Source organism: Scophthalmus maximus, chromosome 13, assembly GCF_022379125.1.
Source record: "Scophthalmus maximus strain ysfricsl-2021 chromosome 13, ASM2237912v1, whole genome shotgun sequence".
Lineage (NCBI taxonomy): Eukaryota > Metazoa > Chordata > Actinopteri > Pleuronectiformes > Scophthalmidae > Scophthalmus > Scophthalmus maximus.
The window spans coordinates 4,842,311-4,870,031 of record NC_061527.1 but is presented as its reverse complement, the minus strand read 5'-3'; the positions used below and the strand labels follow the sequence as shown (position 1 = coordinate 4,870,031).

Below are 27,721 nucleotides of genomic sequence, written 5' to 3'. Positions count from 1 at the left end.
AACCCCCCGCCCAGTCGCAAAACAACAGCAACAGAAAAAAACGACATTAAGGATGAGGACTGACCGCTTGGTTTGGTAAATGTCTTCTATCGGATCGACCGCCCCGGCTACGTCCCGGGCACTTTCCTGTGGGGGCCCCCGGTCACTGCGCTTGACAGTGACCGGTGACCTTAAGGTCGAGAGCACCTCACTCTCGACCTTAAGGGGAACAAGAGGAGCTCTCGTCTTCTTGGGCAAACTGCGAGCGAAAGTGCCTTGCATTGACCTTCAGTGACATTCAGTTGCTGTTTCCCGCCGTTGAGCGTGGGACCATGGAGCTGGTCGGCAGATGGCAGCTTCATTATCTCGCGGGTAAATGTTTGAAAAAAAAGTCGACACGTTCAACACCAGGCTGTATATTTCAGTGGGACACGCTGGTGACATTTTCGTCTTTAAGTATAATAAAAACACTCCATAAAATACTCGATCTAAATCGAGGACGGGAAACTCTCCTCTCCTCTCCTCTGTCAGACCGTATGGTGGCCCAGATGGTCCGGTCCACTGGGAGCATTAACGGCAGACTCACGCAATGTTAACAGTGACAGTACATTAATGTAAAATGTTGTCTCATTAACATTAGCACAGTGTTGGCGCGCCGCTATAGGCCGGTGGTGGTTGTTGTCGGGGGGGGGGGGGGGGGGGGCTGTATGTTAATCTTGGAGAAGTTGAGATCCAGGTTGAAGAATGTCAGACATTGAAGGAGGAGGAGGAGGAAATTAAATCCAATTTATGTAGGTAACGCCAGACATTCGACATTCTGACCAATCGCTTGTCTCGTCTGATTCTTCAATTTGACGATCTTTTCCTTCTCTCAGTTCCTATGACTTTCGAAGTTGTGGCTACTGTACGAAGACAGTTTTGTTTCCTTTCTTTGCCATCACAACATGTTAAAGGATAAGGCTGGCGTCATTCTGTATTATTTTATTATGGTCAACAAATCCCCCCCCCAAAAAAAAAAGACCGAAACCAATGATGCGTTAGTCCGTCTCTGGACGTCATATATATATATGTATATATATATATATATATATATATATATATATATATATATATATATATATATATATATATATAAATGTTTTGAGGAATCAAAAATAAAGTTTAATTTGGAAAAAAAAAGGACTTTCAATATTTCCCTTAAACAATTGGGCAGTTCATTATTTTAACATGAATAACACTGGAGTGAATAGAGCCTATGCCAAATTGTTTGATAGTTTTCAGAGCTCTGTGGCACAGGGGACTAAGATAAATCAGGCTTGGGCACCTGACATTGGATCAACTCATTCTTGGTTTCAGTCTTTTCACAATGATTCACAGGAAAAACCAAAGAGCAGCGCCAACCTTATCCGTTAAAGCCCACGTCTAAGTATTCTACTGGTACAGCAGAGGTTGTGTTTTTTTTTTTTTTCTTAGTCTGAAGAATAATTTCCCGCGCGTCATTTTTTCTCCGTGTCTCTTCCTTTTCTCTTTTTCTCTTTGTGCCTCTGTTCCTCTCACGCAGTCTGTCTCTGTTGGAGGAGTTGGACTGCAGTTGTAACGAGTTGGAGTCCTTGCCCCCCACCATCGGGTACCTGCACAGCCTGAGGACCTTCGCCGCCGACGAGAACTTCCTGGCGGAGCTGCCCCGGGAGGTAAAGGGGCGTCGCACCACGTCATTACGAGCACATGTTATCTCAAACTGAAACCAATCGTTGAGTCACTGTTTTACCTCTCTTCATTCTTCTTGCAGCATAGTGCTGCAAGAAATGATTCTCTAAAGATCAGATTGATAAGCCAATGAAGGGAATAAATAATGGCAATCGTTTTTGATGATGGTCATTTTTTAACGCTTCCGAATGGGACTTTTACGTATTTGTTACATTCAAGTTCACACAATGCTAATCAGCACCAGATCAATGACAGTGTACCAGAATCATAATGTCTGTTGGGACGTTCCCGCGCTGCCGCTTTTTACGTAGTCGTAGCAACCAGAAGTATGAAGAAGCCCGGGGGGGGGGTGACAGAGGAAGCGACCAGTAAAAGTTTCTGATGCTCCAGATTAAAAAAAACTAAAACAAAACAATAACCAATCGTTCAGAGGAAGGATGACTTTCTAAAAAAGAAAGCCGTTGACAAACACGCGTTTCCGTGGGTGACGCTTTTCTTCATTGTGGACCACTGGAAGAAAAGACGAGGCAGAGGACTCGTCCGCAGTCTGTGTGGTTACGCTCTCTGCCAGAAGAGTGATATTAATGTTCTGCCCTGCAGATTTACATAACCTCACTCCTTTCAGTTTTGTAATTGTAAAAAAAACAACTGGTGGTTGTCTTTATGATTTTTTTGACAGCAAGCCAATGGCTGCAGCCCCAATGTGCTACTTCCATAGTGATGTAATATAGTAGCTTTAAATGTCTCCCACATGCAACAGATTCGATTTGGCACTGGACTTAACTGTTATGAGGTCGTAAATGATTGTGATGTGATTTCATTGTAGTGTAATGTGGCGTGTGTGCGCGCGTTTCAGATCGGCAATTGTAAGAACGTGACGGTGATGTCGCTGCGGTCCAACAAACTGGAGTTTCTTCCGGATGAGATCGGACAGATGACCAAACTACGAGTCCTCAACCTCAGCGACAACAGGTACACACACACACACACAGTGGTGACGATAGATGCACGCACACACACTTTCTCAATGGTCGTCTTGGGTCTGAAGCGACTCTCTAACGCTCTGCAGTTACCATGGGGATGGGCAAGTGTGTTGCCATGGCTACGTGTTCTGCAGGCTGTACAGTGCGTGGGCAGGAGAAACATCTCTTTTCTCTCCCACCCCTCCCTCCCTCCCTCCCTCCCTCAGGTTAAAGAATCTACCGTTTACCTTCACTAAGCTGAAAGACCTGGCAGCTCTGTGGCTTTCTGACAATCAGGTATCTTCGTCTTCCTCCTCCCACACACACACACACACACACACACTCTGTCAGAGTCTGTACCTGCTCACAACAACCGGGACGCGCGAGGCTATCGGCACATTGATCACATTATACCAGGGCCCATTTTGTGGATAATATATTTGCTGTTGCTTCTGTTTGCTGTTAATTCCAACTCAACACATCCTGCTCGTGTGTCTTATTAAAACACATGCAGTGATTGAAGTGGCTCCTGTCTGCTGTAACGTTTGTTAATTTACAACATGTAGAGGTCGTCCCAGTGGAAGACCACATAAATCAAACTTCGAGTGGACACACATTACGTCACATTCAGAACCAAAAATCTAAATAGTTATTTAGGAAATAGATAATAGATAATCAGATAAATTACGTATTTTCTGAACTTTATGGATGTTGTGTGTTTCCTTTAAATATCTATTGTCTAATGTTGACCTTTTCTATCCAACACTGAGATGTGGTGCAATGTGGATGTTGCTGTGATAATTTAAATATAAATGTGTGCGCGTGTGTGTCCTTGTTTGCAGTCCAAGGCTCTGATCCCTCTGCAGACAGAAGCCCACCCAGAAACCAAACAGAAGGTTTTGACCAACTACATGTTTCCTCAGCAACCACGACATGATGAGGGTACAAACTGAGTGTGTGTGTGTGTGTGTGTGCGTGCGTGCGTGCTTGTCGTTGCGTCTCCCAATGTGCGGACATTGTTTTGTAAAACTGAAACGAAAGCCCTGTTTAAATACACGTTTTACATTATAGGATGTTGTGCTCTCTGAAATCATGTGTAGGTGTTTTCGTGTGTTTCTAAATGTACATGTGTTGTGTATGTGGCAGTTTTGGTGGATAAGTGTGTGCCCCTGTCAGTCTTAGAGTAGCCATTTTAATTTAGTGCGTGCGTGTGTGCGTGTTGCAGATTACCAGTCGGACAGTGACAGCTTCAATCCCACTCTGTGGGAGGAGCAGCGACAGCAGAGGATGACCGTGGCGTTTGACTTTGAGGACAAGAAGGAAGAGGAGGACAACTCTGGGAAGGTCAAGGTCAGCCACCCCCCCCCCCCCCCCCCCCCCCTCTCTCTATAGTAACTGAGGAGCAGGAGTTTACAAGATAAACCAAGGTTTCTATTCGATTTCGGCTACGACCCCTGACGGTTGGAGCATCTCCAACTCCTCGATTGAGTTTTCCAATTTCAAACAGTCGGCAGCTGTGATGAAAATCTGTCTCGCTGGGGAAAAGGTCAAAGGAACAAGATGTATGGCATCAAATCGATTCATCTTCAGATGGATTTGTTCCTCTTCATCCAAGTGTTGTGACCGTATCAAATCGCAGTCTTTTAATAGTTATTATCACCAAAAAGATGATAATAGTTTCACAATTGACTTACAATCTAACCATGACATGATAATACAAAGTTAACTGTTGTATAATTTTTGAATGATCAAGGAGATCTCCATTGTTGTGTTTTAATCAGGAAACTCTAAGATTATCTTTTGTAAATTTTCAAAAAGGTGATTCACATCGAGAAATGTATTTCCAGAAACCTGCAGTTCTTTCCATTTAGGTTTAGTGTCCTCAACAATATTGAACAGTGTCTCCGTGACAATGCATATGTGTGAAGAAACTGGCAAAGAATATGTATAATATATATCATTTTAATGGTTTACTTGAGGTGTTTTGAGGTTTCATGGAGGCCGAGGCGCTCACTAACCCGTTTCCATGTTTTCTTCGTAGGTGGAGATAAACCTCAAGCGCTACCCAACGCCCTATCCCGAGGACCTGAAGAACATGGTCAAGTCGGTGCAGAGCCTTGTGGGCAAAAGCGCACACGCGGGACACGGGCACCAGCACCAGCACCAGCACCAGCACCAACACCAGCACCAGCACCAGCACCAGCACCAGCTGAGCACAGGCACTGCCACGTCGGCAGGAACCAACATGGAACACACGCACCTCAGCAAAGAACCGTACGAACCGCCGTGGCCGCTACCACCTAAAGAGGTACGGAGCACAGACAGAAAAAACACACAGACGTGGACGCGCGCGGCAAACTGTGTGTTTGCTTACACCCTATCGCATCAGGTTGAATACAATGAAATCTGCCGGTTTATCCCGATCCGCTTCAGAACCTCCCGGGTTCTTCTTTGGGTCGTGCTCGACTCCTGCAGGAAATTTCATGGGAATCAGTTCTGTAGTTTTTGTGTAGTCCTGCTAACTAACAGACAAGGATGAAGTCATGATGTCCTCGGCGGAGGTACAGTAGATAAGTCTAAGACAAGCTTTTACATTTGTAAACACAACTGAACTAAAAGCTCTGAGCTCTGCGATCATGTACAGTAGGTAAGAGTCAGGGAAGCAGAGAACGTCTCGCGTCCTGTTTTATATCCCTGTGTCGGATTCAGCCGATGCAAAACCACCGGACACGGGACTCAAAACTGATTCTGTGCGTGCGTGTTGCCAGGTGACGGACAGAGAGATGCAGGACTTCTCTCAGTCTCAGCTCATGGATCAGGGATCGATGCACAACTCTGGCATCGACATTCCCAAGAGGAAAGACAAAGAGGACCTGACGGAGAGCTCAGAGGTTAGTGGGACTCGCCGTAACACTCCCGGGCTCTTTGTGAATTTACCTGCGCAATCAAATTCACCCTTATGAATTCAAGTGATGAAAAAATGAATTCACTCACAAAGCTATTCAGTGAACTCTGTCCAGAGTGACTGCTGAGCACTGCCGGTCTCCCTGTTTTAGCATAACTACAGCTCAGGTGATCCCATGATCACTCCTGACATTTGATCTGCTTTGGCCCTATTTTTGGAAAGAAAAGCCCCCAAAATTCGCAGGATTGAAACGGTTGTGACATCAGCTCCTGTACTGCACTGTAGCGAAGTGATGTCGGTCTGCGTGTCTCCCTGCAGGACTCGATGGGCGGCTCCCCCAACGACATCCGCATCTCCGACATGAGGCCCACCCTGGTGGAGCCTCCCATGTACAAGCCGAAGGTGGTGCTGCTGGGCAAAGACAAGAAAGGTGAGGCACCGTTCACGGAAGCTGAGACGATCAAAGCTCATGCCGCTTGCCCCGCCGAGGCGAGTGGCGTGGAAGCAAACGGGGAGCTGTCGTCGGTTTCGCATTGTCAAATATTTCGTGAATTCAGCCTCGTGTTCTCGCTGGATTCGTAACATGAAGGACCCAACGGGAGGAATCTTTACATCTGTAAGATGAGAAAGCGTAGAATTATAGACAGCGGTGGTTTTCAGAAAAGAGAAGAGCAAAACAAGTCCTCGTTTTTTATGAAGCCGTACGTTGTGAATACGTTTTTTGTGGGATGCAGATTTTGCCTTTTTTTTTTTTTTTTTAAGGGTTACGTGTTGATGTTGTTTTGGTCTCGAGATGAAAGTAAAACACAGAATCATTTAGATGATGATTCCGTGACAAAAGAAATCATCAAAAACAATTATTAGTCTCGTGTTTTTTCAGTCTTTCTTTCGAGACGTCGTCATTGTTCACAAAGACATGAATCAGATGAAATATGGCGTGTTACAGTCACCTAGACGCAGATCGCCACCAATACAAGTGAAACCTCTTGAGATTGTGACAAAGAAGATCTGGAGAAAGACGTGAAATCAAGGAGGGGGATCCGGAGAGGTTCATTTGTCAGACATGACACGGGGCTCTTCAGCGCTTGTAAGAGGGCTGTCGGAGAGAAGAGGCTGTGACATTTCCACTGAACGGACCCGTGTGTCTCTCTCTCCCTCTCTCTCTCTCTCTCTCTCTCTCTCTCTCTCTCTCTCTGTCTCTGTCTCTGTCTCTCTGTCTCTGTCTCTCTCTCTCTCTCTCTCTCTCTCTCTCTCTCTCTCTCTCTGTCTCTGTCTCTGTCTCTCTCTCTCTCTCTCTCTCTCTCTCTCTCTCTCTCTCTCTCTCTCTCTCTGTCTCTGTCTCTCTGTCTCTGTCTCTCTCTCTCTCTCTAAGTCTCTCTCTCTCTCTCTCTCTCTCTCTCTCTCTCTCTCTGTGTCTCTCTCTCTCTCTCTCTCTGTCTCTGTCTCTCTGTCTCTCCAGAATCGACGGACGAGGAGATGGATAAGCTCCACTGTCTGAACCACAGCGGCTCCTCGGCCACCTACTCCGACTACTCCCCCTCGCAGGGCTCCTCGGGCTCCTCCAACCCTCCCGCCAACACGCACTCGCACACGCACACGCACCCGCACACGCACCCCCACCCGCACTCCCACGCGCACCCGCACTCTCACGCGCACCCGCACCCTCCCGCGCTGCCGGCCCCCAACAAGGACCAGGCACCTCAGACACACTGGACCAACAGGTGCGCGCGCACACACACACACACACACACACACACACACACACACACACACACACACACGCTTACACACTTACACACACACACACACACACACACACAGACACACACACACACACACAGACACACGCACACACACACACACACACACACACACACACACACACACACACATCACTGTCCCCTCTGACGATCCATCATCTCTTCCTCTTTTTCATCTCCTCCATCTATCGTCCATTTCAACCAATCGCTCCATCCGTCCTCCATCTCCGCCCGGATCTCCGTGTCGCTCTCATCTCTCCGCTCGCTCCGTCAAGGTCACAGTGACTCATTAGGATGCTGCAGGATTTCTGTCCGGGGGGATTCTCCGTCTCCGACTCTCCTCGCCTCCTCTTCGGGGGGCTGACCACTCCAGACTTTAGTTATAGTAATGTACAGGCAGGAGTGTTAATAAGAAAGAAGAACATGGACACTTAGTTGTTTGACACCGTTTTGAGTTATAAACAACAGCGACAAAACTCTCAAGTTTGCCTCCTGACATTTTTATTACATTTCCAGTGTTGCCTGAAAGATGGTGGTAACTTTTTTTCAAAATTTTTCAAAATGTAAGACCAGACATAAACTTATCTTTCACGATTCACTCAAACGTGGGGGAGACATTTTATTGTTGAATTATTTTCTTCCTAACAATATCTTTGATATTTTTGTGTTGCTTATCAGCCAACAATTACATAAATGCAATAAGCTAATGACAGCCTGATTTATTGATCTATAGCTCCACTTTTCATCGTTGCTTTTGCATCATCATCCATCTAAAATGAGCCTTCTTGCTGCGGAACTTGCAGGTAGTCGACACATTTTAACGTCGCTGCATTGCTACAATTCATTATTCGTGTGACAACTTTCTACTTACAACTTTGACACTGTATCTGTGTCCTTGTGAAACGTGGTATTTGCAAACAGCAGGCGGCAGCAAGGGAGCCTGAAGGCATTAATATTTAATGTGCAAGTCGGATCTCAAAATCATTAATTACTACAAACATGGTTGTCGGCCAAATTGAGAGAGGAAGAGGAAGTTGTGCTGGTCCCTGTGCCCATTGGCTCAGATTACATATACAGCGCACAATAATATAATTCTGGACCTGGTTATAATTCACTGCATATTTATTGTTTTGCAGGATAACTGATGTTTAATATGTCCTTGTCACCGTAGACTGGCTCAGTCGTTCCCCAAGCCCATCGATTCCAAGCCCCTGCTATCTCAGAGAGAAACCCCTCCATCGGGAACCCTGCAGCAGCGCGGCGATCGGCGGCCACTCAGCGAGCCTTTCGACTGGGCCGAGGCTCCCCACTACGACAACACGGGCTTCGACGCCGAGGAGTCTCCCATGGACCCGTCGTCATCTTCTGGGAGTCAGGGGAACCCCCCGCTGGGCTCCAAGCCCCGCAGCCAGTCGACGCACGGACGCCGCCCGCTCCTCAGGCAAGAGCGGATCGTGGGCGTTCCCCTGGAGCTGGACACCTCCACGCTGCCCTTCCACGGCAACCAACGCTCCGGCCCGGACAATGACCCGCAGTCCTCCGCATCGTCCCAGAACCCGTGGCAGAATTGGACCCGAACCCCGAGCCCGCTGGAGGACAGAACCGCTTTCCCCTCCAAGCTGGACCTGACGCCCACGTCCAGCCCCAACCCCGACCGCAAGGATCCAACAATCAGACAGATGTATGTGTTCATGCGGGCAGCCTCATGACGCCCGGGGCTTCGCAGGTTTTTTTGGGATGTTTTCAACCTTTTCAGTAACAAGTCCTTCATTGTCCTTGTCCTTGTTTTGTTTTGTTTTTCTCCGCTCCAAGGCTGGAACAAGGTGCGGGGCCTTTGCCCGGCAGCTGGACGTACCACGACAATCAGGGCGAGCAGAACAGGAAGGATCAGCTCAGCGTCGGTGGCGGCGGCGGCGGCGGCAACAAGGTGACGGTGGTGATGAGCAAGAGCTCGGACCGCCTGTCCCCCATGATGAAGGAGACGAGGTCCAAGTTCAAGAAGTCGCAGAGCATCGACGAGATTGACATCGGCTCCTACAAGGTCTACAGGTAGGGTTTTGCTTTCGTGATAATTTTTCTGTCTGTGCGTTACGATGATCAAATATTTTGGTCAACAGCTGGATTCCCTCTCGCTCTGCTCTCCACAGTATTCCCATGGAGAGCTACAGTTCGTCCATTGAGCAGCAGACCAGTTTGGACCGTCCGGACATGGCCGGTTCTATGGAGCAGACCAGCATGTCTCGATCGCAGTCTGCCCCCATGTTGGACGACGAGATGGGCTACCCAGGCCACGGCAACCACAACCAGTCAGGACAGAACCAAAAACCTGCCATCCCGCACAAAGCCTACCACTTCGACCAGAACTACAATCCCCAGGTTAGAGGCTGAAGACTTAATACACCTTACACTTACACAAATGAATCACAATAACATGGCCTTCACTGCCAACTGTTCCTGCCCACCAGGTGACCATGGACCGCCGGGTGCCTCCCCCCTTCCCCAACACACCGGACTACGTCAACCACGCGTCCAAGGCCTTGGAGTACCTAAACCAGCCGGGCAAGACGTTGCCGAAGGAGTTGGTGAGCCCTCGGTATCGCGCGTACCCACCGCTGGAGATGTTCTCTTTCCCCCAATCGCCCATCAACCAGGACGGTCCGCCCAGCCAGCAGCAGCATCAGCAGCATCAGCAGCATCAGCAGCATCAGCAGCAGCAGCAGCAGCAGCAGCAGCCAATCCCCACACAGCGCTCCAGGCCGGGGTTTCTGAGGAGAGCGGATTCGTTGGTGAGCTCCACGGAGCTGGCCTTGTTCCGCAGAGTGCACGAAGCCCAGCAGGAGGCGCTGCAGGAGGCCCAGTACAGACAGCAGGTAGGAGACAGTGTGTGCTGTCGGCCAAAATTATGCTCAGGTGTGTGTGTGTGTGTGTGTGTGTGTGTGTGTGTGTGTGTGTGTGTGTGTGTGTGTGTGTGTGTGTGTGTGTGTGTGTGTGTGTGTGTGTGTGTGTGTGTGTGTGTGTGTGTGTGTGTGTGTGTGTGTGTGTGTGTGTGTGTTACTCCAAACATTTAAAAAATGAGTAATGACACTGAGACATTTGCCAAGAAGATATATAGTCTGTTACATATCTGTCCACCACAATCCGTGGCAGCCACTACTCTGAGCACAAGAACATTTCCAACACTTCGTCTCGGGGGGGCTTCTCAGTTCCTTGAAAGACGTTTCACGTGTTTCCCGATGACGCTGCATTATTTCCGTCTCAAACCTTTCATTGGAACGTGCTTCATTTACATTTTATTGATATTGCGAGGGACAAAATTGACGGTTTTCATCAAGACACAGAACTTTTGTGAATGTGTACAAGAGACGGACTCTTCTGGACTGTTTTAATTTTTAAATCCACCCAAATATCACACCATTAATAGGGATAGGGAGAATTAATGAATTTTTTTTAAATGTTGTGGTCTGACGAAACTCCTCTCCTCTCCTCAAGATGGACCCCCCTCTCTACAGCCGGGCCCTTGCCTACTCCAGCCCCATGGAGCACTCTGCCCTCGCCAACATGGCCGACAGCCAGAGCCAGATGCTGCACAACAAGAGGAACGGCCGCTACGACGACGACTACACCAACTACCAGGAGCAGAAGAAGCCCATGATCGGCTACCCGACCAAGAGCCTGACTCAGCGGCGCCCCCTGTCTGCCCGGAGCTACAGCACCGAGACCTACGGAGCATCTCAGGTAGACTGACTCAGCTCAGCTGCCGCTGTACACTTCACCTGCGCGGGAAAGGTTAGGGAAAGATGGTGGTTAAGAGAAAGCAGAGTTTATTATTATCTCTACTTATTTCACTCACTCGCTTGTTTAACTTGAGTCCCGGAAAATCCAATGTTTAAGTGTGAGAATTATTTTGCAATAAAAGAAAAACACTTCTTTTTTTTCATTATTGATTACTTTCTCAGCGTAATCAATTTGCTGTCTTGTCTATATTTCTCAGAAAATAACAAAAAAAAAAAATGAAATAAAATGATTAAAAAAACTAATTTTTTCAGTTTTTGAAAAAAGTTTATGTCCTCAAATGTCTTGTCTCATCCAACCAAAAGTCAAAAAGCCAAATATATTAAAAGTACACTGATGTAAAACAGAGAAAGGCAGAAAGTCCTCATTGAAAAAGCTCATAACAGGAAGATTTTTTTCACTGTTTTGCTTGAGAAGTGACAATTGTCAAATTAGTGTCAGAATAACTTCATATCAACGAATTAATCAATCGAGTCAAGTTTGAATAAAATGGAGGCTTTCAAACCTCATACACCAATAGTGACAACATGGACGCCACTTCTGAATACATTTTTCCTGTCCCGAAGGCAAAGCAATATTACTCGAGACTCGCTCTTTTATTTAAACAGTTTGAACCACCCGGCAGACGAGATCGGTGAGGTTATGAAAAAGATGAAACTCTGCTGAGGTCAAGTAGTTTTTTTATCCTCATAGTAAAGGAAGACGATCTCATGTTGTGTTTCATCGACCAGCTTTGAGGCAAATAAAATATAATATAAATAATATTTGGAGAAAAAACAAGTTTTTTTAAAAAAAGCAATAAAATGGACACGGTAGATAAGTGGCAAAGTCGATTTTTTTGAAGTTATAATATTCTTATAGCTGCACAGTAAGTCAAGAGGTGGACACGACTGAAGGTACAAAGAAATTTGACTTTGACAACCAGAGATGGTTTCTTTTACCCACCATCTCTCCCTAATGTTACCCAAGTAGAGCTGACGAAAAAATTGGGAACTAATTTCTTATAGATGTACAGTAGGAGGAGTTGGTATCACAATATACATTTCCACTAATCACCCGGGCCCAGGTCTTTTGCAGGAGCAAGTCTTAAGCAGAGTATCCTTCGCTTCAGTCGCATCCCGGGTCCGTAGATAATCTCTCCGGGAGGAAGTTGCACTTTCCCAAAATAGCCTCAGTGAGTTCATTACCTTTCGGCATGAAGGAGCAGAGAACAAGAGGGAAGCCGAGAGAGCCGGGGAAGTGATATTAAACACTCGCGACTGCAGTCTTTGTGCTGATATGCCTGGTTATTATCATGTTTTATCATTCATCCCTCTCCCCCTCTCTCGCCTCAGGATACTTACACTTGCCAAAATGTCATGCTACTGAATGTAACGATGGCTGCGAATGTCAGTTGTATAGTCCGTCAGCTAGCCCGCCGTGTTGGTCCAAATCTAAATACATCAGCAAAAGTTTCATAGAGACATTCACGTTACCCTCAGGGGGAATGAACTTTGGCGATGTTTTCAGTCATCATGTCAAAACGTTGAATACATTTTATGAGTAATTACCTGTATAATATTACCGTATTAAGTTGTTATAGACAAGCATATTAGCAAATGTTGCTTAATAAGTGTCTATAACATATTTTAGTGTTAATTTAAAGTTGTAGTTTCTGGTCGCCAGAAACCATTTTTTGTTCTTTTTTTAAATCTCTGTTTTCGCTCCACCAAATCCTGAGGGAAATATCTGTATATATCTTACGAGCACACATGCATTTATATACATTTCCTATATAAAAATACAGATTAGTACAGTTCAAATAAAAGTTTTAGCATCTCTATCACGTCCAACTTCATTTCGCATCACCTTTTTTTAAAAGCCTCATCATCTTTGCTTCATCCTCAGGCCCGTCCGGTGTCGGCTCGTCCCACCATGGCCGCCCTGCTGGAGAAGATGCCCCCGGACTACACGCTGGCCACCTGCCCCGAGAAACCCTCGGACGACACCATCAAAGTAAGACCCGTCGTGCCACAGAAGCCCGAAGACATCACCTCCAAGATGCCTGCCGACTGGAGGCAGCAGCTGCTCAGGCACATAGAGGCCAAGCGATTGGACAGGGTACGTCAGCGCAGCACGCGCACACTCACGCACGCACACACACACACACACACACACACGCGCACACACACAGCGTTCAGAAGCCCTCCCTGTCTGTATCTGTGTTAGTCTGTGTTTGTAAGGTTGATCAGATTATGTGTCCGGCTGCATGCGTGTCCGCTCCACACTGTCGCTCTGTCGGCCCGACCTGCTGCACACTCGCTGTGTGTCGGAGGGAATCACACGTCCTGCAACGCGATGCCACAAAATCTGCATTGTGACAAAGAATTACGATCTTAAAATCTTGAAACAAAGAGGATTTTAACGGGGCTCAATGCTTATTCAAGATACTTATCAAGAGTCAGTTTACTTTTGGTGTTTGATATTTTCACGAGCATCAGAATTGAGGATTATTTTGCAGGGCAGCGTACACATCAACACTGATCTACGGAGCGTTCGTGTCTTTTAAGGAACATTATAACAGTTTGAGAAACTCTTATTCACTTTCTTGCCAAAGGTTAGACGAGAAAATCGATACCACTCTCACGTCTGTATGCTACAAATATTAAACTACAGGCAGCAAGACGACATCAGCAGATCTTAACGTAACCTCCTTTTTATCCAGGAACAAAATCAAAATCAAAATTTATCCAGGAACAAAATCAAATTCTCTTCGCCAGATGCATGATGAAAAAAATCCACCCCATCAAAACAAAAAGTGCATCTTTTGGGCAAAAAACAACATAATGAACCCTTGAAGTTATTAGTTTTCAGTAAGGGATTGGGCTTATTGTTAGTTTAAAATACCACATAACTGAAGTGAACTGATCCACCGGTTGTTGCTTGTATGACATGTTCTGTGTGTATTGACCGATCACTAGCTAACATTTCTCTGTGCTTTCAGCAACTCTGCACTGTTGTTGTTGTTGTTGTATCCGTGTCACTACCGTTTGTCTGTTTTATTTGTTGGAGCTTCACAGTGTGTTGTCGCCACGCCGCAGCCCGCTGTGTTGGCTCCGCCCCCCTCCACCCCCCGCCATCCTCTCCGTTCACCCCATGTCATGTGATGTTGTCTCCTCCAATCAGAGTGGTGTCCTAAAGCACAACACGCTCACGCTGGGCATGCTCTGTCAGGGCGGGGGTCACGGCCAGGGGCGCAGCAGCACTTTGAACTTTAACCTTTACAATAACACTAAGCATGAGCCCCCGGCCGGCCGCTGGCTGCCACTGCCTCCTCCGCCGTCCGCCAACACTGTGAGTATCCGTCCGAGATCAATGAACCCCTGGTACTGCTGTTGTTTCACTGCTCACACGGGTAATTACAGAGATAACCTCCTCACCCAATACTGTAACCATGGCCTATAATATGACTGTGCGCCGTCACTTCTGTTATAATTTATATTATTAAAACCACCTTGTCCATCATGTCAAACTCTACGTGATGGTGAGACGGGTCCGATACAAATTCTTAGCAGGGTTTAAATCCCATGAATCTCTGTCCACATGATTGACAGCCACTTACAATATGAAGTATAGAAGCCGGCGATGGATTTGTTTTCCAGCAGTTTGGCTATAAGACTCTCATGGTTACCAGAACAACGGAGAAAGAAGTGCTGCTTCTGTTTTATTGAAGGCTGATCTCTGTCGACCCGTGGAGCTGTTGAGTATGTCTGCACCAAGGTTGCTGGCGTACGGTACCTGTCATTGTTAACTCTCAAGGTTATTTCTTATTTCTCCCATATTCACATTTTTCAACGGGCGACATGTTTAAAAGCATCTGAAATCTCCTCTGCTTTTTACTACCAGTAATGGGGTTTTCTGGGAAACCTGTCGTGTCCGTTAGAGTTTGAATTTTTTTTGTTTGTTATTTAATATTAGAAATGTAACTTTTCTTATTTTTTGCATCACTGCTTTTCTTGTCGTTTTATAGTTGGGGAAAGGGGATGTCACATACGTTGTCGGGTTGTCAGGGTAAAAACACTGATTTTAAAAAGATATTTAGTGAATGAATATTTAATGTTTTCTGAAGCTCCTGGGGTAAAAGGTAGGGGCAATAAACCCTGCCCCATGTCGAATGACGGTAACACTTTAAATGACTCAATTACGTGATATAGGAATGTTTCTCTACTTAAAAAACAAAAAAAGTATATCCTTTAATGTTCACCCCAGCCTGCCTGGAACTCAGGCAGCAAAACGTTCATACATGGATTAAATTACTCAAGGTAAATGCTAATTTTTTTCACTAATGGTCAACCTGCCCGTCTGTCTCTCTCTCCTTCACAGACTCCTTCTCAGCAGGCCGCCATGCTGGATAATGACCAGGAGGGGGTGTCAGGGAGCAACCAGTGGGCTCCCTACTCGCTCGGCAGGAGGGACGTCCCGCCTGAAAACCTCATGAAAAAGGTGACAAATGTCTAATCGGTGAATCGTGTCGCCTCAGTTTTACCATTTCTTTATTTGCCCGTCGATCGCTCCGCAGCATTTTGAGGTTTATATTGACATGCAACTACATAAGCATCTGGACATATCAGCTCTCTCAATCCCTTCTCCATCCACAGAGCGGCCACTCCCACAACCCCTCCCACCAGTCACACAACACCATGATCGTCACTTCCTCGTCCTCCTCCTCGTCCACGACGCCTCATCGCGTGGTCGCGCAGCAGGGCTACGACGGGATGATGACCAAAGGCGTCCAATACCAGCCGGGGATGCCCCTGTCAGTCGTCCCCTCCGGGGGGCCGGGGCAGTACCAGGGCAACATGGTTCAAGGTAAATGTTTGTTTTTTTTAAATTTGAAAATTAAATGTACAAATGTAGTTATGTTGAAAATGTTATTATTGTGTTTTTTGTGTTTCTGTTGTCAGACGGAAAACACAGTGATTGTATCAAAGGTCATTAAGCGCCGACACGACCTTTAGCATTGCTTGGCTGTACCCTTGTGTTCTGTTTATTCTGGAAAATGTTTGGTATTGACAGCAGAGCGGCGCCGATTAGTCAATTAATTGATTAGTCCGCGCAAAAATTTCAGTAGCAACTACGGTGAAAGTTTTGGAGGTGAGAATGTCAAACTTTTCCCGTCCTCCAGCTTGTTGTTCGTGAGGATTTGTTGCTTCTCTGTTTCAGTGTTTATTGGCGTTTTATTGAAAAGACGCACTAATCAATGGAAATGAATCATTTGTTGTGTTGAATTCAGTTCAAGGACTTAGATTGTTGCCTGACTAGATTTTACCCTACAGTTTAGTACATTTGAATCCTTCAGTTACCGTATCAATAATACAATAGTAAGTGAATGTAAAATTAAGGAAGTGTGCCATGTGTCTACACAAGAACCGGAAACAGGTTTTATTTCAGAGTGTCACATTCTCCCGCTCTCTTTCATCCAGCCCATCCAGCTGCAGGTCAGGGTTACTCCAGCTCCGGCATGCCCATGGCCCTGTCCCCGTCCGGCAACCAGCCCCAGTACAACCCCCACGGCTCCCACGGCTCCCACGGCTCCCACGGCTCCCATCAGCCCTCCCTCCCCGCCACCAACCCCCAGTACCACGGCAACCAGGGCATGGTCCACAGCAACCAGGTTGTCATGAACACGCACACCAACCCACGGCCTCAGAGCGCTCGCTGCCTGCTGCAGACCAAAGGCCAGAAGAGCACGGACGGTTTCCAGGAACAGGTATCTGTCTGTCTGTCTGTCTGTCTGACTGCCTGTCTGTCTCTCTGTCTGTCTGTCTGTCTCTCTGCCTGCCCGCCTGTCTGTCTGCCTGCCTGCCTGCCTGCCTGCCTGCCTGCCTGCCTGTCTGTCTGTCCGTCCGTCTCTCTGTCTGTCTGTCTCTCTGTCAGCCTGTCTGTCTGTCTGTCTGTCCGTCTGTCCGTCTGTCCGTCATCCTACGCTATCGTGGAGGTCAGTTGAAAATGGGACTGTGCTCGAATTACAGCTATAAGTATTTAGTAACTAGGTTAGGGCGGTCTTTAGTTTTGATTTTGGTCCATTCAGTAATACTATGAATAAAATCTAAATGTTTTCATAAATGTAGATATCTGTTACAGATAAACTGAAATAATAATAATAATGATTATAAAACTTTATTTCTATAGCACTTATCTAAACAAGGTTATGAAGCAGGAATGAAACGGCAAAGAACAAAGCAAGATGAAACTAAAATGATGATGATACTAAATCACTAAAAATCAGGCATTAAAAGGCTTTCAAATAAAAATACGTTTTAAGATTTAAAAACAGGCAAAGTGCTGGCAAGTCTAGTGGCGAGTCTCTCGGCCATGATGGCCAAAGCCCCGTCATCCTTACATGACCTAGGGACTTTGAGCGAGTGTCAGTTAGAAGATCATAGGTTCCGGTCGTACCGGACCACGCAGAGCTGTAAAAGTTATTAAAAGAATCGATCTGAAATTCAACCGGCAGCCAATCATTGGAGGCCAGAATTGTGGAGATAACAAATACGGAAATAACAAAACACAGGTGTTGGCCTTGAAGCCTCTACAGACTGCGGCTGCTGGTCATTTTTTGCAGTTGACAACTCAACAGATTTGGCAAAACTTACCAGATCAGATGCTGAGGCTGGCACGTGGATTCAAATGCATTGACTAGAGGAGACAAAATAAAGAATTATGTTTGGCCTCCTAACAGCAGCACTTGAAGTTATTTGCACCAGACAAACCAGCTGGTTACGTGTTCCTCTTCCGAGTATGAGATGCCAAATAGAAAAACTCTGACGAGGACGTTTGACCCCCCAGCACGGCCGCCGGGGCATGTCACACATCACATGACCGTCGTGCATGTCGTCTGTCTAATCCACACTCGTACTGTGATAATCTCTGTATTTCACTTTGAGTTTGTCTTTTTCTTTCCTTGTCTTTTCCTTTTTCTCTTCCCCCCCCCCACCCCCCCCCTTTTTTTCTCCTCTAGTTGTGTGTGAGAATAGAGAAGAACCCCGGTCTCGGTTTCAGTATCTCTGGTGGCATCAGTGGCCAGGGGAACCCCTTCAAACCCTCCGACATGGTACGACCCGACCCGACCCGACCCCGGCCCCCGGCCCTGCCAGCCAGCCAGCCAATCACAGCCCCTCCCCGGCTTTACCTCAGAGTTGCCATGGAAACTGCTGCTCGTTACTGCAGTGTTTCCGTCAGTCTGGCGGGGCAGCAGTTGACTTGGTTAACTTTGAGTCTGGGAGTTTTTTACTAAACCTTAATGGGGTTGGGGGAGAAATGCAGTTTAATTTGGGGCTTATGTATTTTAAAAAAAGGTAAAGAATCACGATACTTCGACACCTTGGACTCAAGATTTGTCAAAAACCCCTGGTTAGAATCAGTAGACAGGATGAAATAAATCAAACATGTGGCAAACTCTCATTAGTCTGATCACACAAGAAGCCTTTTTAATACTTGACGACACATTTATGCATCTGCACATCATGAATAGTGTAATTGTGTGTGTTCAGGTCGTCCTCACGTCCCTTAAAGGTCTCCAGGAAAAAGGAAAAAACATTTCGAATAGATTTGTGAACACGTCGTGCACACACACGACGTCTCATCACCAGTTCGACCTGACACTTTTTCCGTCGTATGACTGACGTCTGTCCCTCGGGCCTCCTGCACACGGCCGCGCGTCCCAGAAACACGCCGCTGTGCTTCCGTGGTCTCAAGGAGCAGCAGCAGCAGCTCCGACAGCTATTTTAAGAAGAACTGCTTAGTTCTGGGACACCGTGGGTGATTTCATTTTTTCTTCTTCTTTTTTTTTTTCGATGTTCAACACTGATATAGGGGATGGGGAAGTATCACAGATTCCACCGACCGCTCTGACTTTCCCATGTCGAGCAGGCAGCCGAGTAACTGACGAGGCCTCTGGTCTAAAAATAACAGAGGCCTACAGGAGGAGTTGTATTAAAAAACGCTCTGCCTCCCATGAGACGGTGAATTGATTTAAGCGGTGGGCGTGAAAGTGATGCTATAGAAACTGTCAATTCATCGTTTAACTTTCGATCTGGAGACGGCAACTGGTGACTCAGTCGCTGACTCGACCGGTTTTAAAATCATTCCCGTCTTGTGTCAACAAAGTTCCCGCCAGCTGCGGTTGGTCCGTTTTTCAATGTGACACAGGAAGCGAATGGAGTCGATGCTGATGAACAGATTTACTCTATATATAAATGTGAGATAAGACAGAAATATGTGAGAGACTGATGGATACAAAAATATTTTTTTATTACCATCTTACCTAGTCAGGGAACTACAAACGGTGATTGTGCATCATCAGCTTGTCTCCTGGGCATCTGCAGCGATGTCAGTTGATATCAGCAATTATTTTCACGTTTTGAAAGGATTTATGGTTCAAATGTAAACGTTTCAATGTGAATACGCTGTGTGCCACGAACTGTACGTCGCCACAGGCTCACTCGGGGTTTCCTGGTGGACATTTGACTCACGAACCTGACAAACTTATCAAGATACAAGACACTTTCACCTGTCCTCGCTCCAAATTTCCTTTTAATATCCGTGTTTCTGTAGTTCTCTCTTCTTACTTCACTCGTGCAGGACATCGCAGTGAGGCCGTTAAATGTTTCTTTAATGTCTTTTTAATTGAAAAAAAAAATTCAATCCTGGCCTGATTCTTCTGCAGTTTCACCTGAAACAGATGCAGATGCCTTTGATTCTGGTCTGATCATTTTTTCGGCCCAACTTATGAGACTCTTGACTATTTTTAGTCACAGTAGACATAATCAGGTTTCAGACTACATACAGGACTTTTAAAAAGTTAAATAATTGAACTGATAAATCATGGATCTGTGGTTGTGATTCCCAGAGCCGAATACAGCAACGGCTGCTCAGCAGGATTATGTCTCCCTCTTGTGGCTGGTTTGTTGTTTACACCCATCCTCTGATTAATCTCAACTAATTGTGTTGTAAAACACTGGAAAATTGATTTCAAAAGGCACTTTATAAAGATTACTGTTAAACTTTCAGAGCGGTATCATCTACAAATCGGCGAGTCTGTAATTTCCTGTTATTTTTAATCAAAATAATTTAAGCAAAAGAGCATCTTTTTTTTAGGTTTGCCTGTGGATTCTCTAAACAATCTTTGAAAATTCCTGAAAAATCATAAACTTAACCGTTTTGATTTTATTTAGATTTTCATGGCCGAATCGTTCTTCTCTAAAGTTCTTATCTGTGTTCCATGTTTGTATTGTTTAGACTAATCTTCCGGGGGGGAATGCAAGAACTAAATCAGATTATTGGAAGATTTACAAAAATATCAGAAAGGAATTACTGTACTACATTGTGTCTGAGAGGTTTCAAAGTTTAGATTCCCAGATAATATCCTTATGTATTTAAATCCTTTGTAAAAAAAAAAAAAAATTTTTAAAAAGGAGCAGAACATGGATTTTATTTCTTCAAATCTGACTCATGAACATTTGAAAATCCAATTTTCTGTTCCTGGCGTGTTGCTAGATGGTGAACACTGTCTTTGCACACGGAGCTGCTGTCGAAAACACACACACACTTTGTTATGTGTGTATACATGTTATCACTTGCGCTGCAGAGACCCCATCCTCAGTATTGTCCTTTTATTATGTGACTCATAAACGAATATTATCTGCACTCGGGTAAAAAAAAAAAAAAAAAGGAAACAAACTAGAGAAAAAAAACTCAACAAATACCATGAGGATTTGATCAATTTTTCAAAATTTCTGAATAAATACATTTCGAACGTGGAAGGTTTCTGCAGGACAGCTCCGTGTGCAACTGCTCTAATAGTCTGTACATGTTTGGTTGTTGTGACTGATGCTGCACAAGTTCCGGTCGCTAACAAAACACATCTGCGACGTACAGTGAGCTCCATATGCGACAGCCACGATGTTTTAAACCATGTGCATGGACACGAAGCTAAAAAAAAAATAAACTGGCCACATCCAAACAACAATCGCTCGAGTCGACGCTTGTTGGCATCATTTGCACATATGTGCAAAATGTCTCTTCTGTATGAGGCTCACTGTATAAAAAAAAGCTTTTTACCGTGAACAGTACTTCGACTAATACTTCTAACACGTGCACTTCATGCTAAATATATATATACTGTATATATATGTATATATATGTATATATATGTGTGTGTGTGTTTGTTCCCTGTACTCACTCACAGATTGTAGTGGTGTCGGTGCTGCCGCTCCGTCACCACTACAGCGTATTGTTCTCGGTGAACTGCCGTGACTTCCTCTCACGCCACACTTCTCTGTCGCCGCTCACCGCTGTGTGTTCAACACGTGCACAACCTGTTGAAACACGTCGAGTCGACACTGTCGCACTGTCTCGCACACACACTCGCTCTCTCTCTGTGTGTGTGTGTGTGTGTGTGTTCAAAAACATCTTTCAGCTCCCGTCGAAAAGATGTTGGTGTTTTTACAATCTCTGCCTTGAATTATTGGGGGGGGGGGGTAGATACATTTATATTTATATGGGGGATGAAATATCTTCTGCCCTCCTTGCGACCTAGTCAGGAGCCTTCTCTATATCTAGTTTTCTCTCTTTCTAACCTCATATATATTACATATCTATTCTATACTAAGTCCTTATCTGTAAAAATAGATGATAAACCATCTTTAAAAATGTCTTTTTGGGGGGAATGTATCACTCAGCTTCTGTAATTTTGAAGAGATAAGCTGGCAAGTAAACTCAACTGCCTGAAATGGCTGAAATTCTGTCATTTTTGAATTAACCGCAGTTTTATCACCAATTGCATGCCTCTCCAAATTTAGAACGCAGCCAAATGCATTGGTGAACAGAAATGTGATTTTTTTTTTTTTGTGTTGTTGTTGTTGTGGGGAGCGGCCGGACGGGTGGGAGATGAGAAGAAAAAAAAATGAGAAAGGCAAAGATTCTAAACCATCGTGTCCCTGTGTCGTCCTAACGGTGTATCATTTTGACTTATAGGGTATCTTTGTTACTAGGGTACAGCATGACGGGCCCGCCGCCTCCGCCCTGCAGCCGGGAGACAAGATACTGCAGGTAACTGCCTCTCACTCGCCATCAAACGGGGCCAGAACAAAAGCCACGTCCTGCCGTCTTTCCATTTCTACCCCCGGCCTTTACTGTACCTTCTACTATAAACACGGAGGCAGACTTGGTCAACTTTAGCTTTTCATATTTTCATATGTAGGCTGACAAAAGCACTCTACAACAAGTCGTAACACAAGTTTTAATTGTACACTTCAATATTTTCCTGCCTGTATATTTTGCCTGCGTGTGTGTTCGTACCTGTTACCCCCGCCCCCCCATCCTCTCTCTCATTCATCATGTATTAGTGTCCAACATAACTTGAGAGTCATAGGTTTACAGTTTCAATTAAATATTGTAAAAAATGAAAATCTCACCAACTACCGGGGTACAATTTTAATAACTTTACCTGGGAATGCAATGGCTGTAACCAGCCCATCTCCTTATCATGGCTGCCACTTAAAGGGGCAGTAATCGATTCTAAAGCAAAACACGTTTTGTAAAAAAACTGCGAATATTTCCAAACAAAAATAGGCGAGTTTGCGTAATCGCTCAGGAAGCTGTGATGCGATTTTTGGCTTGACATCGTAAGATGTGAAACACTGAAGTTTGCACTAGGGCTGAAGTGAAGTCAATTTTTTTTAAGATGAATAGAATTTCTCATTTATAAGTTGTGGGGGGCAACTACATCATGTAAATGCGGAAATGAAGTATTGTTAGGCCCTTAGGGAATATGAATTTCCTGGGGGGGGGGGGGGGGTGATACAGCAGCTATCGGAGGAGTTTCCACTTCCCATGTGAAATCAGATCAATAAAAACTAAACAGAAACAGTAGAAATCACATCCACTTACTGTGCTGTTTTATTGATATTTACTGCAGCTACTACCCCCCCACATCGCTCATTCCTGTCATGTCCCCCCCTCCCCTCTCTCCTCCCCTCCCCTCCCCGCGTCCCCTTCTCTCCACAGATGTACACTTTAGCTGGACGACCTCATCTAAAAAGCCCTTTTTTGTCTTTACCCCTTCTCTTTCTACAGCATGACTGTGTAGCTCCTCCTCTGCTCTCTCTTTTCCCCGACAGTGATGTGTTACTGAGATAATGATGGCAGTGGCCCTCCATCCTCCACGCACGCACACGCACACACACACACACACACACACACAGACACACACACCTCTACACACACACACACACGCACACACACACCTCTATACACACACACACGCACACACACCTCTACACACACACACACACAGACACACACACCTCTACACACACACACACACACACACACACACAGACACACACACCTCTACACACACACACACACACGCACACACACACCTCTATACACACACACACACACACACACACACACACACAGACACACACACCTCTACACACACACACACCTCTATACACACACACACGCACACACACACCTCTATACACACACACACACACACACACACACACACACACACCTCTATACACGCACACACACACCTCTATACACACACACACACACACACACACACACACACACACACACCCCTCTATACACACACACACGCACACACACCTCTATACACACACACACAACATGCTTTTTTGTTGACTGTGCTGCGTGTTTGCCTTGCAGGCTAACGGACATAGTTTTTTACACATGGAGCACGAGACAGCCGTCTCTCTGCTGAAGAGTTGCCAGCGGACGGTGGACTTGGTGGTTCTGAGAGACAGCAGCATGCGCTAAAAAACAAAAAATAGTTTTATAACAAACAAACAAACACAACGAAACGACAACAACAACGCTTCTCTTTTCGCTGCCCGTCGCCATCCCACGCCACCGCCGCCCACCGAGGCTCGTGGAACTGAGGGAAAAACTTTCTCTTTTCTTTTCTCTTCTTTTTTTTTTTGTTGTACCTCTGTAGGGGAACACACAGAGACATTGATTTGCCTATTGCTGGACCAAAGGCGAATACCGGTGCCAAATGTACCATAGGGAACATGTCGGCTCTTCTGTCCGCCGACGGTCAGGGCCCCCCCGCCGACGGTCAGGGGCCCCCCCGCCGACGGCCGGGCGGACCGCGGACGCGACTCTGGACTCGGGGGTCCCCCCACAGGGCTGCTGCGGTTCGGGGTTCTGTGGTCGTCGGGTTGCTCGGGGCAGTCGTCGGATCGATCCGCCCGAGTTCTTTGCTTTTGTCGGGCGGTTTGTGTTCGGGGCCCCGGATTTCATTGCTTTTCCTCCACTGCTTTTCTTTCTTTCATTTTCTGAAAGGTTGTTCTGCGCAGCGCTGTCCACGATCCCCGTCGTCCTTCCTGTCCGTCTCCTCTTTGGCTGCGGCCTTCTGCTTTTTCCCCCCTCTTTTGCCTTCTTCCACTTTCACGCGTTTTATTGCCGCTCTTCTGTTTTTTGTTTTTTTCTATTGCTTTTGTTTGTGTGCGCGCGCCTGCAGTGTAGAGAAATTGAACATCGTAAGACTTTCATGCCTTGTGTACATACACAGAAGAGCAGCAGCCTTCTTCTGGAGCTGCACTCTCTCTCCGGGGGGCCTGGACAGGCCGCTCTACGAGTTTAGGATTAATATACGTATCGTTTAGAAAAACTCTCTCTTACGAACATCTCCAGGGATCATTTCTCCCCGAATGGACGATTTTCTAAAGTACATGCCGCTGAGTTGAAAAAAATTCGTTCCCCCTCGCCCATTTCTGCTTTTTTTTGTTGTTTGTTGTTTTTAAAAAAAATGTATTTAATTTTTTTCAAACTGTTGCAGTGCTGAAAAAAAGAGCCCAAGCAATATTTCTGAGGCTCGGCCCATTGAGCTCCTCAGTGGAGTCCGACGTGTCCTGCAGTGCCATCCACCGAGCGAGGCATGCTCATGTTTACACACACACACACACACACACACACACACACACACACACTGCCGTGCACATGAACTGGCATACACACACACATGCGCAACACTGCACATGCACTGTCCATCTTTTTAGCCTGATTGCGATCATAAAGCCACTCCCACACGCTGGTAACATTATTCACAATATTCGTGCCGTATTTTCTAGTTTCCAACACCGTCGCGTTCCTTCTCCTAACTGTTCCCGTTGTGCGGTGGTCACGGCACGGCACGGCACGGCAGGGCACTGACTTCCAGTCGAGGCCGGTGTGCTAAAGTCGCCCCCCCCCCCCCCCCCCCCCCCCCCGGCGCGTGGCCCAGGTCCGGTGTGCTCACCTTCGAGAGGAGCATGTGGGACTTCAGTGAGTAGGGAAGGGGGTTTGGCGTGGCCGTCAGCGGGGGTCACGGCCTCGGGCCTCCCTGTGGAAAGACACCAGAGAAGGGGGAGCGTCCCCGCGAGAATCGATAGACGCGCGTGTTAGTGTCTTAATGGGTCAAATCTGTTAACGATTCCGATTTTTCCTCTCCGAGACAATCACGACAAAGATCCGACCTCTGTCTCAAAGGCTTTTTTGGCTACACTTGAAATTTCCGTGTGACTTTTTTATTTTTATTTTTATTATTTATTTATTTTAAACCTGAGAGTTGACACGGTGCACAGGGGAATTTTAGATATATATATATATTTTTTTTGTCAATTTCTTTTTTCGGGACTCACCTGTGGACTTGATCAGGTTATTATTACTAATAGGACGTTACATAGAGCAGGGAAGGGAAAAAAAAAGAAAGTGTTCCAGACTCCAGATCCAGATGAGGAAGTTTCTGGCCAATAGGCTGGAGTCGTGAAAATGCGATGAAGAAAAATCCAGCCTTCGATTGTCACGCCACAGAGATACTTAGGTATCGATGCGACGGAAGGGGAAGAGAGAGTGAACGGGTTCATTTTCTGTCTTGGTGCAAATGAAACACGCGTCCGCGACGCAAACGTCCCTCACCGGCTCTTTTTGCTTTGCTCGCTTGACACGACGCCGTCGTCCTGTGTCCATTTTGTGTCACCTACCCCCCCCCCCCCCCCGACACGCATCAGAACTCCAACACAACGGACACAAAATGGCACAGATCAGTCGCGTGGTTGTGACGTCGACCACCGGTTCCCACCCCATGTAGAGTTTGAAATATCAAAGATATTGTGACGCCAACGGGCGGAGAAGAGGAAGAGAAAAAAACAAAAGGTTTGATAATATAATTATTTTTTACTACATGTTTCAGGTAATTCTTTCTAAATATATTGATATACCTTAGCTTTGCTCAAAAATTGTGATATTTTATAATGACACTTATGACAAAGGTTATGGACGGAGGCACGCACAGTGCGACTTGGAGACCTACACATGTACTTATCCAAAAAAACCTGTATAAAATGTATTTCTACTGTAATTGTGAATTTTGTGTTATACAAATATATATTATATATATATATAAATATATGTACATGGCTATAGAAACGGTCATTCTTTTTTTTTTTTCTATGTGTTTAAACTACATAAGAGCCGGACAAGAAACGCTGAGGACGGTGTGACTGTACATAGCTGTGAATGAGGTCCAGTTTTCAAAATGATTCATATTGATCGTGAATGTACTCATGCTTTCTGCAGTACCTACACCTTCCCAACTTGAATGCTGCTTCTTCTGTTGTGTGACATTTAAAAAAAAAAAGAAAAAAAAAAGTACTTTGACCTCCGGGGGGAGGGAGAGGGAGAGGGAGAGAGAGAGAGAGAGAGAGAGAGAGAGAGAGAGAGAGAGAGAGAGAGAGAGAGAGAGAGAGAGAGAGAGAGAGAGAGAGAGAGAGAGAGAGAGAGAGAGAGGTCAGTTGGACGAGCTTTAGTGGCGATTTAACAGAACAATTTCTTTCTTTATTTATTTGCACATGCAAGTTGAAATCCTTCCAGTTTTAAGTTTTGAGTATTAACGCGGAGAAATGTAATTGCTGAAGTATATATAATATATATCATGTGTTTAGAATGCATTTTGCAGAACGCTATCTGTACATACTATTTAAGATACAGTTTTTACAAAAAAAAAAAAAAGTCATATATGTATAAAATTGAAAAGATGCTGTGCAGCGGTTGTACTGGAGCCATTTTGGGCTTTGGGACGTACCATTTTTTCAGTATATAAGAAGTGTTTTGAATAATGTACTAAAGTCTCTATTGTACAAATAATAAAAATGTCACTATTGGTAATCTGGGTTTCTTCCACTGCACTGGGCCCCTGTCTCTGGCTGGAGAGAGGAGGGCGATGTGTCTCTCTCCGCTCCTCCATCCCCGCCGCCTTGATTGAGGTAAAAAAAAAAAATGAAGAAACGCGAGGGAAGAGAAAAGAAGAAAAAGGGTGTGGGGATGACGAAAGAAAAAAAGTTATTGAGGAGGGAAGGAAAGAAGAGAGGGGTGCAGAAAGAAATGATGCGCAAAGCGATGGAACAATAGGAAGCTGGTGCCAAAATGAAAAAGGGTAAGTAAAAGAAAGACACGCCGCGGTGAAAGAAGGACAGAAGACGCAAAAAGGGAAAGGGATAAGTGCAGGGGGATTAGAAAGGGATAACAATGAAATCAAAATAATGAAAGAGAGACAAAGT

At 45.7% G+C, this 27,721-nt stretch overlaps 1 protein-coding gene across 10 annotated transcripts in view; it reads left to right on the top strand.

Moving 5' to 3' along the window:
- lrrc7 (leucine rich repeat containing 7) overlaps positions 1 to 27,329 on the top strand; it is a 99,645-nt gene extending 72,316 nt beyond the window's left edge. For 3 of the 10 annotated variants that reach the window (XM_035647084.2, XM_035647082.2, XM_035647081.2), the window contains 22 exons: positions 1,541 to 1,670; positions 2,543 to 2,658; positions 2,876 to 2,945; positions 3,491 to 3,590; positions 3,874 to 3,998; positions 4,690 to 4,956; positions 5,417 to 5,539; positions 5,872 to 5,983; positions 7,013 to 7,274; positions 8,485 to 8,994; positions 9,126 to 9,362; positions 9,461 to 9,689; positions 9,779 to 10,183; positions 10,803 to 11,048; positions 12,993 to 13,205; positions 14,271 to 14,438; positions 15,468 to 15,587; positions 15,743 to 15,953; positions 16,568 to 16,854; positions 18,106 to 18,198; positions 22,122 to 22,196; positions 23,154 to 23,400. In XM_035647084.2, coding sequence (XP_035502977.2) covers positions 1,541 to 1,670; positions 2,543 to 2,658; positions 2,876 to 2,945; positions 3,491 to 3,590; positions 3,874 to 3,998; positions 4,690 to 4,956; positions 5,417 to 5,539; positions 5,872 to 5,983; positions 7,013 to 7,274; positions 8,485 to 8,994; positions 9,126 to 9,362; positions 9,461 to 9,689; positions 9,779 to 10,183; positions 10,803 to 11,048; positions 12,993 to 13,205; positions 14,271 to 14,438; positions 15,468 to 15,587; positions 15,743 to 15,953; positions 16,568 to 16,854; positions 18,106 to 18,198; positions 22,122 to 22,196; positions 23,154 to 23,285 — 4,231 coding nt within the window. In that variant the 3' untranslated portion in view covers positions 23,286 to 23,400. Of the gene's footprint in view, positions 1 to 1,540; positions 1,671 to 2,542; positions 2,659 to 2,875; positions 2,946 to 3,490; positions 3,591 to 3,873; positions 3,999 to 4,689; positions 4,957 to 5,416; positions 5,540 to 5,871; positions 5,984 to 7,012; positions 7,275 to 8,484; positions 8,995 to 9,125; positions 9,363 to 9,460; positions 9,690 to 9,778; positions 10,184 to 10,802; positions 11,049 to 12,992; positions 13,206 to 14,270; positions 14,439 to 15,467; positions 15,588 to 15,742; positions 15,954 to 16,567; positions 16,855 to 18,105; positions 18,199 to 22,121; positions 22,197 to 23,153; positions 23,401 to 23,828 lie in introns of those variants that run through there. The other 7 variants (XM_035647090.2, XM_035647083.2, XM_035647088.2 and 4 more) reach the window with 6 other exon arrangements.
- Positions 27,330 to 27,721: the final 392 nt, after the last annotated feature.